This window comes from Neolamprologus brichardi, chromosome 7, assembly GCF_056152115.1.
Source record: "Neolamprologus brichardi isolate AB-2024 chromosome 7, ASM5615211v1, whole genome shotgun sequence".
NCBI lineage: Eukaryota > Metazoa > Chordata > Actinopteri > Cichliformes > Cichlidae > Neolamprologus > Neolamprologus brichardi.
In genome coordinates, this window is record NC_142110.1 from 52095740 (window position 1) to 52116190 (window position 20451).

Here is a 20451-nt window from a genome sequence, read left to right on the forward strand (position 1 = left end):
AGCCACTACAGATTGTTGCATACAGTTATTGGCATAATTATTTGTTAAAAATTATTTTATTTTAAGAGATATGTGAGAGAAGGAAGGGAACCTACAGAGACTGCGTATGTATATGACCCAGAGTGTTGTGCTACATCCTTTATGAGAAGATGACAGAGTCGCTCCTGATGTGTGGCTTCTGAGCCACACATCATATTCACCACTGAATATGCTAATATGCAAGTTACCCATATGGAAAAGAAATAGTAAAAACTTATAAAAGACTTGCATAAGATGTGGCCTACTTCATATAGTGAATCATATAAGGCTAATATGATTTACTAATGAAAGTGGCCACTTTCTCATTACTTTCACATGTATTGTTTTAGGAAGTTTCATTTATGTAATTTTTCAAGGGATCTTATATCTGTTTTCACTCTTGAATGCTTTTCATACAAGTTTCACACAAGACAGATACAAAATGTATACGATTTATAAATATCTTTTCCATATGGGTATTCCTTATCCCAAAAAGTTGATTCTGTTCATCTGGACGTAGCATTTTCAGTGGAAGAAACATTTCGTCACTCATTCAAGCGACTTCTTCAGTCTCAGCTGACTGCAGGTTTCCCCAACCTTATAAACAGTACCTCTGCAATTTTTGTTACCACAAAACAGACCGAAATTGTCATGACAATTGACCAACAACCACTGATCAAAGACCATTGATCAATGACCATTGATCGATCAGTACTCATAGATCAATGGTCCATTCACAGAGAGTTGGGGAATGGCAGCAATCACAGCATTGTAAGATGATAAAAGATGTACCCTTAGCCCCCCTTCTCGATTCAGAGATGGTCTTTCCCTTTTCATGTAAATGGCCTCCTTGACTCCACGCTCAAACCAGCGTTCCTCCCTGTCCAGGATGTGTACATCCTCATCATTGAAAGAGTGTCCACTGGCCTGTAGGTGTAAATAGACTGCAGAGTCCTGGCCTGACGAGGTATCTCTTCTGTGTTGGGCCATCATTTAGCCAGAGGTTGTTTGGTTTTCCTGCTCTATAAATCATGGCAGTCCTCCTGGCACTTTACAGTGTACACTACATTACTCTGTTTGTGCCAGAGGACTGGATCCTTGGGGTGGATCAGCCTGTTTCGGGGTTTGAAACCCACAGAGATGTGATGTTTAAAGAAACCTGCAGTCAACTGAGACCGAAGGAGTCACTTGGGTGAGTGATGAATGGATGATCAACATTTTGGGATTTCTTTACCTGGATGATTGAGCACGCATCGACAAGTTATTTCCATGTTACTGGCTCCTTATTCAACCAAACCCTCTCATAAAATTATACAAGTATATTATAAAGGACAGCTGCTTCTCTGTGAGTGTAGCTGGTCAGAAAAGGCAGAAATAGGTAAATGAAAAGAAATAATGAGTGTTCCAATCTGCTAAACTAGCAATGATGTATCCAATGATGTTGGAGAAAGAGCTAGACAGACACACTTAACCAGCACAGGTGCATATAAATAGAAACATTTCCACAGAAATGTTGTCTCTCAAAGAAAAATACCACAGAAAACCTATTGGCTCATCTACAAGAGTCATAGCAGGCTTTACTTATGACTGTGTGTGTGTGTGTGTGTGTGTGTGTGTGTGTGTGTGTGTGTGTGTGTGTGTGTGTGTGTGTGTGTGTGTGTGTGTGTGTGTGTGTTTGCTGCGCTGAAACGATGATCTGAAATGGTGCAAATATCTGTCACTTTAAAAAGTAACTTAGTTAATGCTTGTTCCTCTTCTATAGTGCTACCTAAATGCTGAAATATCACAACCCCAACTTTATTGACATCTACCTACATGTACGATAGTGACAAGGACAAAGGACGGACGGATGGTGGTGAAATTATGTTTTAGATTTATTGACAAAGCATCTAAGATCATTTGGATCACTTTTACCCACTTTTTTTTTTACCCCTGATCTTTACCACAGCTTGTCTTGCTTCTATCAAGCTGAAGTAAGAGACCATAATATAAAACAAAATAACAGGGTGGATTTCCCCTTAAATATTTGCCCAAAGCGATACACTTCATTGCTCACAAAACACTCAGTGCACTGTGCAAAATGAGATGATGCGTATGTTTCAGTAAACAGGTCATACAAGGTCACCTGTTCACATAGCTGGGGTCTGCTGAGGCTTGTTTCACTTCAGGTTAAACTGAATGAAGTGAAAATGTAGCTTTTTTATGTACACAGGATGAAATGTGCATGAGAGGTTTTGGCAGTTGTTTTAATTTGGTAATTGTATAATGCATCTCCCCATCTATGTCTGTCACTCAGTCTCACACATACACAAAAACACTGGGACGTGAAGTACCTGATGTTTGCTTTCCAAGCCGCTGCAGGGAAATAGTTTGCAACTGTCAAGACTTGTTCTTCTAAAGCTTATGTTAAAACCGCACCAGTGCGAACTGATGAGCATAATTATAGCTGTATAAGTGTCTGAGGTTCTTTATGAATGCACTGATTTAGAGGGAAAAACAGGGGCAGGTTAAAAACAAGATCTAAAAGCAAGAAGAAGTCAAAAAATAGACACACACGTATAGAGATGCCACTTGTCACATGTCCTCCCCACCCACATGTGCAGGACGTCCAAGAAGAGAAGTGATGGGTCAGATATGTGACACGACTGCTGGGCCACATCTTTCAACACACGGTCACACGCGCTCCAACTCTCTATACTTGTGCCAGCAAAGATAAAACACTGTTTTCTTTCCCTTTTAAGCAAGAGCTATCAAGTAAGTAGAGAACAGGCTGTATGTTCTATCTACAAAGTCAGTGTTACTGTGCGGTGATTCATGACACAGAAATGCTACATCTGCTCAGGCGTGGGAGTAACGCTACATATATGACTTGTGCAAGTGAGTGCATACTGTATGCTGCATTCCCAAGGTTTATCTCCCAAACTGCGCTCCTTTTGCAGCTAATATTTTCAAGCATTCTTCCTCTACCACCTCACCATTCGATTCAAAAGCCCTGCTTTCAAACACTGACTATAATTAATACACACATACATGACTTAAGTGTGCGACACAATAACAAAGAGTGTGTTTGCTTTCATAAAGTCTGGATCAAATATTTTGAGACACACAACACAGGGTACTCTCTCTTCATCACCTCCCACACAAACTGTCATACCTTGTCACTTAGTGAGTTCCCAGTAATTATGACATTTAGTGCAAATGCATAATTTGTGTTAGGTTTACTTGAGTTTTCAATTATTGTATCGTAGATGTCCTTGTCCTGGAGATGTCTCTTCTAAGTTGCTGTCCTGTTTTGTTCATAAATAAAGTGCAAAGGAAAAAAAATAAAGGTAGTTTACCGTAAAAAACAAGGTTTACTTTACTTTTTTCACAGTCTTGTCCATCATGCGCTGCTACCAGTGTAGAACCATGCATCCTTTTATTTTAGCATTGTTGCAAAGAACCAACAAATGTTGCAGAAATGCAAACTTGCACTTTTGCAACTTCATTTGTAATCAGAAATGCACTTGCAAAAGTATCTATCTATCTATCTATCTATCTGTCAATCGATCTATCGATCGATAGATTGATAGATAGATAGATATATTAGGGGTGCAACAATACACAAAATTCACGGTTCGGTTCGGTTCGATACAAAAAAATGTTCATGCCTTTTTAATTTGTCATTTATTAAAATGAATAAAAAAATACACAAAATTCACGGTTTGGTTCGGTTCGGTTCGATACAAAAAGGCATGAACATTTTTTTCGATACAAAAAAATGTTCATGCCTTTTTAATTTGTCATTTATTAAAATGATAAATATATATTTTAACTCAAAAGTACAGTTTTTAAATTTAATGTTACTGAAACAACAAAGTAAAAAAATAAAATCTATCTGATCGAGAAATCACTCATCTTTGGAAAAGAGAGTTTATTACAGAGAAATGGCTCTTTCCAAAATAAAAGCTATACTATACGCTTCTTCTGGGCTATATTCTCAGCAGCATATTAAACATATCAGGTCCCCATAAGGAGAATCATGTGCTAACGGCTGTCTAAATGACTCGGGTAAAGTTTGTAGCATGCGTGCTTGTTGTTTTTGTCTGCTTCCACTTGTCTTTGCACTAGGAGGATGTCGGAGTAAATGTGCAGTCATATTCGTTGTGTTCCCACTAGTGCTGTCAGCGTTAATCTCGTTGAAATGACATTAACAGCACAACACGGCAAATCTCCGTTAATGAGTTACCGCGGATCGCCCCGTGCGTTGGGCTGGACGGCGTCAACACGTTAACAAGGAAGCTAACTGCGCTAACGCACTAATTCCCACCAATTGAGCATTGTGTGGCACATCCGACATACTGTTTTACTTTTGTCCATGACGCGCTTACCATCAGGGTCATGCTTCACATGAAAACCAAGATAGTTCCAGACGCCAGATCTGAAAGAGGGTGGGGGAGGTTCAATTTGCCATGTTGCAATGAGCTTAGCTTCTGTCTTGCTAGCTTGCGCTGCGCTCAGTGGATCAGCACTCGACAGTGCAGCCTAGGCGGAGTAGTCAAACGCAGATCCACTGAGCGCTCAACACAGACAGCATTGTCAAAAGAAAAGTTGATAAAATAAATTTAAAAATTTGTATTGTTCGATACATATGCGTACCGAACCGAAAGCACTGTATCGAACGAACGGTTCAATATCGATACGAATATTGTTGCACCCCTAATACATATGTATATGGGAGACAGAGAGAGAGAGAGAGAGAGAGTTGCTAAATTATTAGTAAAATAACAGGTTTTAGGAGGACAAACTTCTGTTCCACAAAGGTTAAACATTAAACATCACAGCGATTACACTCAGACCGCAGGCACTCAGCCAGTATATAAATTACATATTATGTCTCATGTATTACTGCACAGGAATACTAAAAAGAACAAACATTATCACATGTAAATATTTATTTGTGTATTTAGTTAAAAGGTAAAAGATGTCACTGCTATAAAGCCATCACAGATTTTTTATGTTAACCTCTTATCACCACTCTGTCAAAAGCCCAGCTGCAGCTTTTTGCTGTCATGTCTCCCTCAGTGTTTACCTTTAAATCTTTTCTAAAGATCCCACTGCTAATACAATTTTTGGATTGTTTATTGGGGTAAACTCAGAATACATCCACATCCCCAGAGATCCACCTTTAACCCGAGCTGCTTCACAGGACTAGGGGCAGTAACCTGAGTCTCCAGGGGATTTACCCCTTTCTGATGACGTGGGAAGGTTGTGTGGGGTGGTGTGATAATAGCTGGACTTTCTCTGGAGCAAACACCCAAGAAGTTTAAGCCATTTTTGGTGCTTGGCTTTCCTCTCTTTATTGGCAGTGTCATAATTCCACTGTCTTTTTTTTTTTTATTTAAATAAGAACTGGCATGGAGTAAAGACAAATCAGGACTTGCCACTCAGACATCCATCCCCTTATTTAGAACTGAGAGGATCTTCAAGCTGTATTGGGCATCTTCAACTCTTGGCAAACTCCGAAATGTTAGAGCATAGCATGCATAGTCATACACCACAACAGTAAAATAAACAACATAAGACAGATCTGCACTTGTACAAGAGAAACAGAGTACGCGATCCTCACTGACACATAAAATGATAATTAATTTTCTCTGCTGTACTCATGAAAATCTATCCTATGCTCTCAGGGGGTTATTGTGCAAATCCATTTCTGCAGCCAATCTGTTCTTATGATAAATTCTGTGTTCATTAGTCCTCCGGGGAAGTCCACACTAAAAAGGAATCTGAGGTTTTGTCACATGACCTCACTTACACTTGGCTCAACTCCCCAAAGTGGACCTGAGTTCATGATGAGGAAGAGAAAAAAGGATGGGAGCATGGGGGCTGTGGCGGTTGGTGATCTCGGTGCTTATGCTTCCCTGGAGAACTCAAAAATCTGTATGGTTTTCCCAGGCTGGGACAAAGCTCCTTTTTTTCTTTTCTTTTTCAGCATTCCTGTGCTACATCTACACACACCCATGGTAGTTTATTCAAGTTGAAAGATTTCAACCTATGAGCTCGTCACTCTGTGCACATCACTCTTATAAATTCAGTTTTGCTCCAGTTCAGGTGCAGGTGAGAGCTGACATATCAAAGATCCCAAAGAAAATGCCTAAACATACAGTAACGATTTACAAATCCGATCAAATAGTAACACTCCAATGAAAAGGAAGGAAAATGTAATTGCTAAACTAAACAAACTTTTTAAATACTTTTACATTTACTAAAGCAATTAATAACTACCGAGTGTAGTGGCTTGTTGCAGTTGTCCCAAATGCCTTCTCTCAAATAGTTAATCATTTGTAATTTTTGCATTTTACTTTGGACTCTGCTCTGGGCTGTTGCCGTTTACTTTTTCAGCCATTCTACTGGAGATTCGCTGTTGCTCTTTTGGATTATTGTTCTATAACACGACCAAATTTCAGCCCAGCTTTAGCCATTGGACAAATTGCCTCACATTTGGCTCCAGAATACTTTGGTATATGATTCATGATTGACTCAATGATATCAAAGTGTCTAGGTTCTGGGGCTGCAAAACAACCCAAAATCATCACCCCCTCAAACACTGTGCTTGACAGCTGGTATGAGGTTTATGTGCAAATATATTTTTATGTTTATGTGCCTTGTTTGTGCCTCTTTGGTCAGTTGTTTCAAAGGACATTGTTCCATAAGCCTTGTAACCTATTCAGAAGAGACTTTGCAAATCTAAGCTGTGTTTCTACGTTTTCTTTAGAAGGCAAAAGAAGCTTTCCCGAGGCAACCTTTCCAGACAAACCATACTCAGTCTTTTCCAAATTTTCCTGTTATTTACTTTACCAATAAACAGGCTAATTGAGTCCTGTAGAGTCTTAGATGTAGTTTGTTGCAGTTTCTCATAGTCTGACCTTGGGGTGAATTTGCTTGAACATCCATTCCTTGGAAAATTGCAACATTGCATTAACACATACCCAATGCTTCAGACTAGCAGATTTTCAATACCTGTGGTTTCATGGAGATGCTCACACTTGCCGATGATCAGTAAATCAACTGCTTTTGATTAGCAACACTTGGCTGCTGCTTACCCTCCTAATTCCCATGGAAGCACCAAGGGTCTTCTTAATTTGTCACAGGACTGCATAGAGTCCTGTGAAAATTTCTTTTTTTTGCTAGACTGTACACAGTCATGTCATGAATGAAATGTGAGGTTTTTGGAAAGCCAGTGGTTAGTTCACCTGATTTTTGGTCAAGACAATGAACCCCAAACTGTTTTATTATTTAGCTTAGTGATGAATCTAAAATGAAACCTAGTCATATCATGTTTACCACAGTTGCTGTATAAACATTGCAAATGCCCATCCTGGAAGAGTATTAATGGCATATCATATTAACTCTCGGTTCTGAGTCATATTTACAAACACTATCATCAAAAATGTTTAGCAATGGGAAACCATAAAGATCCATAAAGATTTGATCACACTTCAAATATCTAACTAATTTGCTGAAGAGCCACAGCATACACGTCCTTGTGCTTACATCATTGTTTTTGTTTTGTACTTGTGCTTTGCACCCTTGGGTATTTGCAATTTTATCACTGCTGCCAGCAGTCATGCCTCAACAGTTACAGTAAATGCTTGTTTGCCTCTTTATTATTGAGCCAAAGCCACATGAAGTGTAAGCCAGAAAGCGGTATCCAGTTGCCCATTTGGTTTAGAGAGACTAGTAGCTGCTGCCCTAAAGGGAAAAACAAGTGCAAGCCAACATACTACAAGTGTAAAACAGAGGAAAAAAAAACTTAAATCTATATGTAGTCTTTAATAGATTTGATTTATCTGCATATAGTTTAAAATGAGATATGAAAAATATGCCACTATATATAAAAATGTCTGTAATTCTTGAAAAGTTAATACAACACTTTCAAGTGGTAAATTAATCTACACTTGGAACTCCCTGCATCTGTGTACAGAGGCAAAATTATAAAAACTTTGTCCTCATCCAAATAGTTATGGATCTAACTGTATTTAGGAGTTATATATACTTGGTTTGCTGGCAATGTAGAGCAATGTAAACCTTTCTACAGGGTGGGCCATTTATATGGATACACCGTAATAAAATGGGAATGGTTGGTGATATTAAAGTGCTGTTTGTGGCACATTAGTATATGTGAGGGGCAAACTCCTCAAGATGGGTGGTGACCATGGTGGCCATTTAGAAGTTGGCCATCTTTGATACAACTTTTGTTTTTTCAATAGGAAGAGGGCCATGTGACACATCAAACTTAATAATAATAATGGATTGGATTTATATAGCGCTTTTCAAGGCACCCAAAGCACTTTACAATGCCACTATTCATTCACTCTCGCATTCACACACTGGTGTGTGAAAAGCTACGGTTGTACCCACAGCTGCCCTGGGGCAGACTGACAGAAGCAAGCCTGCCATCGGCCCCTCTGGCCAACACCAGTAGGCGGTAGGGTAAAGTGTCTTGCCGAAGGACACAACGACCAGGACAGAGAGCCCGGGGATCGAACCGGCGACCTTCCGGTTACAGATACGCTTCCCAAACCCCTGAGCCACAGTCGCCCAATACATTACTGGTAATGTCACAAGAAAAACAATGGAGTGCTTGGTTTCAACGTAACTTTATTCTTTCATGAGTTATTTACAAGTTTCTGACCACTTATAAAATGTGTTCAATGTGCTGCCCATTGTGTTGGATTGTCAATGCAACCCTCTTCTCCCACTCTTCACACACTGATAGCAACACCGCAGGAGAAATGCCAGCACAGGCATCCAGTATCCGTAGTTTCAGGTGCTGCACATCTCGTATCTTCACACCATAGACAATTGCCTTCAGATGACGCCAAAGATAAAAGTCTAAGGGGGTCAGATCGGGAGACCTTGGGGGCCATTCAACTGGCCCACGACGACCAATCCACTTTCCAGGAAACTGTTCATCTAGGAATGCTCGGACCTGGCACCCATAATGTGGTGGTGCACCATCTTGCTGGAAAAACTCAGGGAACGTGCCAGTTTCAGTGCATAAAGAGGGAAACACATCATCATGTAGCAATTTCAAATATCCAGTGGCCTTGAGGTTTCCACTGATAAAGAATGAACCCACTATTGTTGTACCCCATATACCACACCAAACCATCACTTTTGTTGTTCCAACAGTCTTGGAGGGATCCATCCAATGTGGGTTAGTGTCAGACCAATAGCGGTGGTTTTGTTTGCTAACTTCACCATTCACATAAAAGTTTGCCTCATCACTGAACAAAATCTTCTGCGTGAACTGAGGGTCCTGTTCCAATTTTTGTTTTGCCCATTCTGCAAATTCTGTGCGCCGATCTGGGTCATCCTCGTTGAGATGCTGCAGTAGCTGGAGTTTGTAAGGGTGCCATTTGTGAGTAGCTAATATCCACTGAAGGGATGTTCGACTAATGCCACTCTCCAGTGAAATGCGGCGAGTGCTACGCTGTGGGCTCTTGCTGAATGAAGCTAGGACAGCCACTGATGTTTCTTCATTAGTGACAGTTTTCTTGCGTCCACATTTTGGCAAATCCAACGCTGAACCAGTTTCACAAAACTTAGAAAGCAGTTTGCTAACTGTAGCATGGGAGATGGGTGGTCTCGTAGGGTGCCTTGCATTGAAATCTGCTGCAATGACCCGGCTACTGCGTTCACCAAATATCAACACAATTTTGATCCGCTCCTCACGTGTTAACCTCTTCGACATGTCAATGGCTGTGAACAAAGAGAAACTTGTAAATAACTCATGAAAGAATAAAGTTACATTGAAACCAAGCACACCATTGTTTTTCTTGTGACATTACCAATAAGTTTGATGTGTCACATGACCCTCTTCCTATTGAAAAAACAAAAGTTGTATCCAAGATGGCCGACTTCTAAATGGCCACCATGGTCACCACCCATCTTGAGGAGTTTGCCCCTCACATATACTAATGTGCCACAAACAGGACTTTAATATCACCAACCATTCCCATTTTATTACGGTGTATCCATATAAATGACCCACCCTGTACAATAACATGAGTGTTGAAATAAAACATAAAATAATCTCCATAAAGGGAAATTCTCTCTTGCAATTAGGACAGGAGCAGTGAAATTTGACAGATCTTTGTCCAACCCTTTTGCCATATAAAGTGGGGCCAAACAAGGATGTTTGCTGGCTACAACATTTTTCAGCTTATATTCTTTTGCCTACTTCTACATGACACATTCGAAGAGAGCATCACACAAGAAACAATGGGAAACTTTTCATCCCTGAACATTGGAAGAAAAAGACCAAAGCATGAGAAGTCCTGATCCAAGATCTAGAATTTGCTGATGATGCAACACTCATTTCCCGCCTGAGGAAAGCCCTACACAGCTTGATAAGTTTGCAGCTGCTTGTGATGACTTCAAGCTGAGCATCAGATTAAAGAAAACCCAAATCTTGTGCCAAAGAACATTTGTTGTTTCAAAGCTTCTAATCAACAGCTATGCACTGGATGCTGTTCCACATTTTGCTTCCCTTTGCTGCACAACTACCACAAACAAGTCCATGAAAATAGGAATTTGCAAAAGGACTGGCCTGGCTGCCATCAACATGTTCAGCATGTTTCTCCAAGAAAGTGATTCCTGGACAACCTACGCTGAGCAAGAACACGGGCTGAACACTTTCTACATGAGGAATTTACAACTCCATTTTGGGCATTACATGGACAGACAAGGTCACTAACATGCTCATGCTTGCCAGAACAGTGATACCTACTACCAACTATGTACACTATCCTCAAAAAATCCGACATTTGGACTTGAACATGTCAGAAAAATGGACAATGGACGCATCCCAAAAGACCTTGTAAGAAGGCAAGCACCCCTTTGGATGTGTGTAAAAGAGACATGAAGAGGAGTGGCATGGCCACTGGCCTTTGGGAGGAAATTGCCTTGGACCATGGAAGGCAGAAGTTGAATGACCTCTTAAACAAAATAAAGAGAGGATATCTGCAACATCCCATCAGAAAAGACACCAGCAAAGAGAGGCTGTCAGACCATAAGCCATTCCCATAATTGGATTCATCTGCAACACAGTGTGCCTTTTAAGAATTAGACTTGCTGGCTGCTTTAGAAAGTGTTCCACAACTTCATGGCACTAAACATGAACTTTTGCTTTCTGACAAACTACCGGCTTAGAGACACAGCAATGCCATGAAACCTCTCAGAATATGAGACTTGCCATACCATTAATTAAACCTTTCACCTTGTACCTAGTTGTTACTAGAGCAAAGTTACCCATTAAAATGTTTTTTTTCTGATATGAGTTATCTTTTTCTTTGTTGGAAAGAAACCCTCACCGTGTGGTCAGAAGAAGTGCTACCCCTTTGAAAGTTTCACAAGTGTTGTGGTGGAGTAAGTGACACATTTGCAGACCAAGCTAGCATACAAACACTAACATCCTGCTCTAAATCATCTTGTTTACAAGTTACAAAAAACAGAATTGATTTATTAGTCATGACTTGTTTGAATCACAACTTTCACAACAACTATCAACTTCCTGACACGTGCCCTAACAAACATTTTGTTATTTACCTGCTGCAGCTGTTATTGCATTGCACAGTGTAAATGTCGATATTAAAATGTCATACATTCAACAAACATAACATTGTGTTTGAAGTTGTATATTTATAGCACTTTATATTATTTGGATTAATGGCTACTTTCTTAAATATTCGTGTCAGTTTATATAATTGACATAGTCTTGCAAAGTTCTGAGGTGACTCAGTGGAATGTTTACAAGATGGGAAATGGTGGTTCAAATGTGTCTTTACCACAAGGTTAAAACCTACCACTGGCTGACGTAGATGTGTGTTCGACACATTTTGATCTTTGAACGAAGTGTGAAAAGCAAATTAAGAACTTTATACAGCAATGTTTGCATTCATTGACAGCAGCTTGGAAGCTTGTGCACATTTCCAGCTGTAGAGTGGATTCCTGTAAACTAGCATGTGTCACAATCTTTGTGTGGAAATCTGATAAGAAATGTGACAAAATGCTATTTATAGATGTCTTGCCATATTGTCTTGTGGGATTTTTTTTCTTTTTGTGATAACCTTTTATGTCATAGGAATCATTTGAAATTGTTTTGGTGTTAGCCGGTTAAATACCGTACAGAACAAACTTGCTGTGTTTAAAAATAAGTCATCGGATTATTTTCATTTCTATGTCAGAGAGGGAGCACGGCAGAGGGAAGTACATTTTCTTCATCATGCTCATTAGCACTTTTTATATTACTAAAGCTGCATGAGTGTAACCCACCCAGTTAATTCTGCGTTGCTCTTAGCATAGAGCATAGCAGAATTAGTATACAGCTACAGTATACAGCTGACTCATGATAGCAAAGGTCATACATATATATATATATATAAGCAAATACATCAGTGGGCTACATGAACAGTCTTGAAACTTTGTTCGTAAAACAAAATATTGATATGCTGCAGCATGCATTGCAGCAGCTTCTCTAGCTCTCCTGTATCAGTGTTAAAGTCTCCATTGCTTGGCAGTATGCAGCAATATCAAAACTTCAAGAACTGCAACAGAATCACTGGGAGATGTGTGGGGTGGATGGTGGGCGTATAGAGCACACACTGAAATTTGAATACTTCCATCTGTGTTTTATTTTTTCATTTAAAAACTGCTTTGGTTAAGTCATCTTAAAGATTGTGGTTAATTAATCTTGATGTTGCAGACGTGTCTGCATGTCACCGGGGAATTCATCTGTTTTAAAAGATCTTAATCTAAGCTAAGCGAGATACTGCCTATAGAGGTGTAAACGCAGTCATCCGCAGTATTATCACTGGTTATGAATGTATTTTGAAGCAAACGTGTTTACCAGTGTGGCGGCCAAACAACTGTTTCAAATTTACCTTTTTATTCCAAAAACCTGATCTTTGGCTAAATATTTACCGTAACTGTAGCTTTGTCAAATGTTCTGTTTGGACAAGCGAGAATTGTTCAAGGCTCCTTGTTGGCTAAAGCCTTCCTGTGTCAAGTTAGCATGTTCTCCGTGTACCTGCATGGGTTTCAGAGTACAGATTTATACATTTTGTTCACCAGGTACTTGCAGACATTGTGACTTTTATGACTGAGAGATAATTTGAAAGAAGTGAACGTGATCAACTGAGATAAAGAATTTGGTTTGATCTTTAAAATTGTCAGATTTAAAAGAGACAACAATTTTAATCTGGCCTAAATCAAATGCTCCCTATAGAAGAGTAAATCCAGACATTGCTAAACATGAATTAATTGAGTTACAGAATTTAAATAGTTAAAAAGTAAAAAGCTATTTGGTGATTGGAGTCTGATGAAGCAACAGAATAACAGGAAGTAAGACAGGGCCCTTCGAAGTCTCGGTGCTGGTGCTAGTTTAGAAGAAGCAGACTGAAGCTTGGAGAGGGTCTCTGATCGACCAGGGTGAAGTGGAAATGGCGAGGAGGTGGTTTGCGCAAATGAGAGCATCAAAGGCAGAATGACAGGAGAGCACTGACATTTAAAACATATGAAACAGAAGGTGGGTGAGAATGATGATGGCTGAACTTAGTTTGACAGCATGTGAAAATGAAAATGAAAATAATTTAAACCTGGCAATGTAGACAGATGAGTCTTCTCTTGGGCTTCACTTGGGGACGTCAGGTCTGGTGATTTCAAATGCCAATTTACATGACGGAAAAAAGTGAGCAGCTGATGAGGACTTTAGGCCATGGCATGAGGACAAGAGTATGTCATAGTTTTTCAAGGTCTAAAAAAGACAATGTCTATTTTTGGTCTCCCACTTTCTTTGGAGTTTTGCGTCCACGTATTCCACAATCCCTGAATTTTATCTTATTATTTGATTTATCAGATTTTTTAACAATGTTAAACGTGGAGGTGGACTTTCCCCTATGACTAATCTGCTTTATCATTTGCATATATTAAAACTCTGGAGGTAAAACTTTCCTTTGTTTTACAAGAAAAATACAGCTGATACATTTTCCCTCTCACCCAGTTCTTGGTTATGATCATTTATAGACTCTACTTACACTTTTGTGTGCTGTTTCTCATCCTGCCCCCAGGTTTATCACTGACCATGTTTTTAGTACTCACTACACTTTTCTTCATTGTGACAGGTTGCCATTTCACTTAATTTCACAATGCTTAATCTGTGTTCCACACCATATCAAACTCTTAGAATGTAACTAAAATGAGTTTTTCAAAATTATACCAGTCTAAATTATGTTAAAGTACTTGAAAACCTGGATAAATTCACTATGCTAATTTTCAACACACTATTAAATATTGCAAAGGTATGCAAATTAAAACCACAGGTCCTGATAGACAGGTCCCAGTAATGGGGATAAAAAGAAGAAGCTTTTTTTGGTGCTTTTTTGTTTTGTTTTGTTTTGGGGTTTTTTCCATTCATTTGGAACTAAAAGATTATTCCCAGTTCACAGTGACTCATAACCTCTGAGTTTGTGCTGACTGGTGACATTTTTGAAAAGGGATCGAACAATCTGCAGCCTTCTGTTTCCTCATTCAAACAGATGGTAAGTTAATTCTTTCTCAAGCTTATATTTAAAGTGCCAATCACAGTGTGTGTCGTGCTTCGACTTTGATGGAGGTATACACAAGTAGCAGTCGAACAAAGTTAAAAAAAAAAAAAAAAAAAAAAGTGTAAGTACATTAAGTTCATTTTTCAGCTTAATTTTTCCAGCAGAGTGGTTTATGTTGTAGTGTGGTACCTATAGTTTATATCACTAATGCATCAATATGACCGGGTTTATTCATTCTTTATTCATTTCTTGAAGCAAGTGAAAAATTACTACATAACCTGAAGAGTACCGTGCATCATGATCAAGATAACAGTGCATCAACACTGTATTTGTGTTGTATGAAAATAAGTCGGGAAACTGGTGTGCAGAGCTGTTTTGCAACTGTGGCGCAATAAAAAGTGTGACTTTTCCCTCTCTGTAAAGACAAAGATGAAGCAGGCTTCTAGACTTTAGTTAGACTGCTTCACATCATTTGAGTTTCCTCTGATTCTGGAAAACCACTAAATCATCTCCTGCTATCTTTTAATTTGCTTGATAAATAAAGTCGCTTTTTCTTTTATAAACCACACTTATATACTCTATTTCATTAGATATTTTTTTATGCATGGTTATTCCCAGTTTAATTAACTATTCTGGTTCAAACCAGCTGTTGTTATGGCTTTTGCGGTGACGAAGACGTTGATAAACTCACGTCCTCGGAGGTGCACACTTGGAAATCCAATCATAAAGAAGATCTGAGACACTCATTTCTAACCTGCGCCTTCTTTCTGGCGGCTTCTCTGCTGCAGATGGTGTTTGGTTGTGTTGCTGCGCGAAAAGCTCGCTGGTTAAAGGAAATACAGAGGAGGAGCTGCCGTCAGTGACCCAAGAGGAAACTACTCTGTCAGATGATGGTGTAATTACAGCATGAAGCGCAGCTCGCAACCTCGGTCGGAGCATCTCTTGCAAAGCAAAAACACCTGAGTGAACGTTTGTCTCCTGTGGATCCGTACTTTCACCAAAGATATGGAGTATAAATTCTGTGCGTAAAAAGAGACGTTTTGGAGATATGGGTTTGGTTACTGGAGAACTGGAGGAACGAGCATTAATGGGAAGTGTCACTGCTTTGCTCAGCGTGAACAAGTGAAAGAATTCATTGCAGTTATGAACTCCACGAAAGAACAACCCGGATTTCGTACGCCCACCATCCCGGTGATTATGTTCATCTTCGGGGTGGTGGGGAATGTCATCGCTATAGTTGTTCTGCGAATATCACGAAAGGAACGAAAAGAGACGACTTTCTACACACTTGTGTGTGGCCTGGCGGTGACAGACCTGCTGGGCACCTTGCTGGCCAGCCCCGTCACCATCGCCACCTACATCAAAGGCACCTGGCCTGGAGCTGATCCATTGTGCCAGTACTCCGGCTTCATCCTGCTCTTCTTCTTCGTGGTGCAGCTAGGCATTGTATTTACAATGTCAGTGGAAAGATACCTGGCGATAAACCACGCATATTTCTACAACGAGTATGTCAACCAGAGACTCGCAGCGCTGGCTCTTTTAGCCATATACATTTCCAACGTTGTGTTTTGCGCGATGCCCAGCATGGGTTTCGGTCGTGTGAAACTCCAGGAGTCTGAGACCTGGTGTTTCATCGACTGGAACAGCAGTGACACAACCGTCAAGACTTTTAATTTGATGTACGCTGGGGTGAACTCTGGCATCGTGCTGGCCACTGTCATATGCAACGTGGTCGTGTGTGGAGCTCTGATCCTGATGCACAAGCGGTTTATCCGCCGCACGTCTCTGGGAACAGATCCGCGGCGCGTCGCGGAGCTCCGGCGCAGACGAAATTTTGGACGATTAGCTGGGGCAGAGATCCAGATGGTGATCCTGCTTATAGCTACATCCGCTGTCGTCCTCATCTGCTCCATACCTTTAGTGGTGAGTATGGCGAAATGGTAACGAGAAAGCGCGCCACTAGTATATGCGCGCACTAGACGGTCACAGAATTTTAACAAGCTGGTTCTTTCGAGACAGAAAAACCAGGAAAGATATTGTGTTAAACATGATCAGAGTAATGAAAAAATAGACTGTGCGCACGCAAACACAAATACCAACACAGGTTTTACGTATATGCTTTCTGAATGTTGTGTCCTTGCTTTAGAGCTTTGTGGTCTGATGACACACTTTGTGAGCCGTCACACGTTTCGCTGTTAACACCCTTTGTGCTTTCACTTCAGCATACACACGTACACAAGGGAATACGTGTGTTTGTGTGGGGGACTAATGCGAGTATTTACAGTAACCAGTGTCGTTAAATTTGCTAACTTCAAAAGTCTCAATTCTCAGTTTATTCTCAGCTTTATCAGCAGACGTCATTGTCCAACCTGAGATCATGTCAAGGAGCAAAGTTTTGAGTGTTTTTGTTAAAACATCGTCCTCTTTGCGTAACTTTTGCAGAAGTGAACTGTGCACTAAGAGAACTGTAGCTTCAATTAGTACAACCCAGACAAGTGTCACGTTTATTTTTTAGATCAACTCAACAATACATTTGCAAAAGCTTTATATTCTCACTGTGCCGTTAGAAACATTTTAGGATGAGGGTTTTATTTCTTAATATCCTTCAAAATTATGATGTAATGATTAGAAATGATAAGAAGCAATTCATTGTAATGTTAGTAGTGATAACTGAGTGCTGTTTTAAATCTGTCTTGAAAAAGACAACTGACGATTAGACTCGGGGGAAGCCCAAGTGCCAAAATCTCATTTGCGATTTGAGAGCAAGAAATGTGGGAATTTCTTTTATTGGCTTCTTGCCCTTTGTACTTTACCTCAGTTAGCAGAAGTCAGATAGTGTCTGTTTATGCTTGACTATTCCATTTCAACTGTGTAAGAATATTAAATATATAAAATATTACTCTTAAATGAAGGAATCAGGTGTAGCCAATCAAGTGTCGACAAAAAACAAAAAATTGAATTGTTTGCTTTTGTGAAATGTTATTCTGTGTTCTTTTACAGCTCAGCAATAAATAAATAAAAATGTTCATGCTTATTAAGCTTTTCTACCTTTCTGTTTTCTCTGCTTCCCTCTCAGTTGAGGATCTTCATAAATCAGCTGTTCAGAAACCGCAAAGACGAGAACTCGATACTTGACGACCTGCAGGCCATCCGCATGGCTTCTGTCAACCCCATCCTAGACCCCTGGATCTACATCTTGCTCAGAAAGACAGTTGTTCTCAAGCTAATGGAGAAAATCAAGTGTCTGTTCTGTAAAATGGGTGGACGGGGACGAAGCAGTGGCAGGCACTTCCTCTGTGCTGACGGTTATCTCTCCTCATCCATCGTCTCTCGGGACTCACCATCACTGATGTCCCGTGAATTGCGGGAAATGGTGAACACATCGCACACCATGCTGTACCCATCAGAGAGAAACATGCAGGCGCGTGGGTCAGTCCAGGCGGGAGTGCAGGGTGACTCTAGCATTCCTGCTGTACAGACATTGCAGGTCCCCGAGGAGGTCCAGGGGTCTAAGAGGGGACACGGAGTATTAGAGGACAAAGTGTCGGAAACACCACTGAAAGAGCCTCCAGTGTGTCCCAAAGACCCACCTCTACATGTCACCTTTACAGATGAGACAGCAGATATACAAGAAAAATGTATATAACCCTAAGCGTAATCACCAAAATAAGACTTTCCCCTCAAAGATGGGAACCAGTGAAAGCACTGCAAACAAAATTTGGAGACTGAAAAATCTGTCAGTCTGTAGATATCTTGTGGACTGCTACAAACATTTGACAGATGAATTACAGACCTTCTGTAAGTACCCGTTATCAGTGTGTCACTCCACAGTCATTCTTTGCTATATTGCTAAACTCACATGAATACAATCACACAACTTTTATTAGTACAACCCCACCGGGGGAGCATCATAAAGCTCTCCTGTTGCACTTTTTGAATTTCAGCTCATTGCCAGGTTGTCTTTGTTTCGCTGTGATTCAACAACCTGCACGATGTCTGAATTTGTTGTGTTAAAATGTGAACAGTGTGCCAGGATGTTAATTTATTTTTAGTGTGGAATTGTACGTTACTGTCTTCTCCGTGAGAAGGTTCGGTTAGTTTGAAGATAGGTGCGGGATGAATGTGTGTTCGTGTTTTATTTTGTTTGTTTGTTTGTTTCAAACATTTTCAAAAGTTTCAAACTTTTATTGGTTGTCAGAGCAGCTCTTTCATCAAAACTATGATCATGCCATCCCCTGAATCCCATAACAAAGGCAGCTATACACTAGAGTTCCACAGTGCAGACACTGGAGGACGTTAGACTTCAAAGTGACTCCTAAAAATCCTTCTAATCCCGTCATTTTATTGATTTAATTTGTAATGCAATGCGTAATAATCCCAGCTAATCAGAGTTTATAAGGAAGATAAGGCAGGAAATGAAAGCTGAAGCCATGACCTCGATATACTGCTGCTATAAAGACTTATACAAATATAAACACATGTTCATGTTCAGTGTCAGATTTATCACAAAATGTTGTGTAAATGTGTCTAATGAAAAAAAAAACAGCAACAACTTATGTACCAAATTTATAAACAAAATAAAAGTGTCTAAATATTCATATAAACTAATAAACGTCAGTGTGTTGTTTTCTTTTGGCATCAACAGGAAGAGTGAATATGACCGTCAATGATGTGCTTAAAACTTGCAAACAAGTATTAACAGCAAATAAATGCCTGATGATGTACAGTTACCGTACGTCAGTAAGTTCTGGAAGAATGACACTTTTTTTTTTAAGCTTCACTTCTGTACAGCACCACAGAGGATTTTAAACAGTCAAGATGTGACTTTCATTAAGTGTTTAGAAATTACAGCTATTTTTATACACAGATCCACATTAAAAAGGATTGTTTTAATGCGTTAATGAAGTCAGTGACTGCTTGAAGTCTAGAACCCAATGTTGTGTTTGTCTTGAGATGATCTACCAGGTCTTTGCTTAAGTTGCCTTTAGTTGCTGCTCTATTTGTGGAACCGCGGTGTCTGATCAGTTTTGCAGTATTTGCTGAACCTCAGCAGAGATGTTCATCCTCTGCTTTTAGCAGCAGTCACATCATCAATAACCAGCAGTGACACGGTTCCACAGGCACGTAACAACATAACAACATCATGTTTGACAGATGACTTGCTGTTCCTTTCCTTCTCCACACGTTTCCCTTCATTCTGGTGCAAAATAATCTTGGTTTCTTCTGTCCAAAGTTTTTGTTTTCTTTTTTGCATTTTTTCAAAACTCTGCATGCTCTTTTAGATGTTTTCTGGTGAATACCTTGCTGGTTTTCCTGTTTTTTAGTCTGACCAGTGCTTTGTTGTAAACCTTCTTGATTTTTCCATCCACAAAGGTATCTCCTAATTATAGACTTTAGAGCTCTTGTTGACATCTCTTTGGACCTCTTAATGAGAGTTCCAGTGACCGGTTACCAAATACAAGATCAGCATTTGAAATGAACCCAGATATTTTGTCTGCTGTGATGGAATAAGGAGGGGACGGACATCGCCTGGTCATGAGACAGCTTGTCAGTCAAATGTCCGATTACTTCTGAGAATCTACTCATTTAGGACTTTCTATTCTAAGGTAAGGATCCTACAGTATTATAGATAAGGGATCATGGATTGTTGGGTGTCAATGAGCAAGTATGTAAGGACAACAGGGACAAATAACACGACTGCGTGTGTTTAGGAAAAAAGCAAAAAGAAAAAAGAAAAGGATAGAAAAAAGACAACTTACAGAACAAAGCATAAACTACAGAGAGAGAGAAGACCAAAATTAAATAGCGGCCGGTAAATGCAGAGGAAGTAAAAGGGAGTTTT

At 39.8% G+C, this 20451-nt stretch overlaps 1 protein-coding gene across 1 annotated transcript; it reads left to right on the forward strand.

Moving 5' to 3' along the window:
* The first annotated feature begins 15517 nt into the window (after nt 1–15517).
* On the forward strand, nt 15518–19221 carry ptger4b (prostaglandin E receptor 4 (subtype EP4) b). The gene is made up of 2 exons (XM_006796805.3): nt 15518–16532; nt 17686–19221. Exons 1-2 carry the CDS (start codon nt 15753–15755, stop codon nt 18253–18255), a joined length of 1350 nt encoding a protein of 449 aa, XP_006796868.2. The 5' UTR covers nt 15518–15752; the 3' UTR covers nt 18256–19221.
* The last annotated feature ends 1230 nt before the right edge of the window (nt 19222–20451 follow it).

What these genes read in the sequence shown, in the direction of transcription:
- ptger4b (XM_006796805.3), top strand. Translation starts at nt 15,753, where the DNA reads ATGAACTCCACGAAAGAACAACCCGGATTTCGTACGCCCACCATCCCG. An exon ending in TCTGCTCCATACCTTTAGTG is followed by an intron (nt 16,533 to 17,685) that starts GTGAGTATGGCG and finishes CTTCCCTCTCAG; the next exon opens with TTGAGGATCTTCATAAATCA.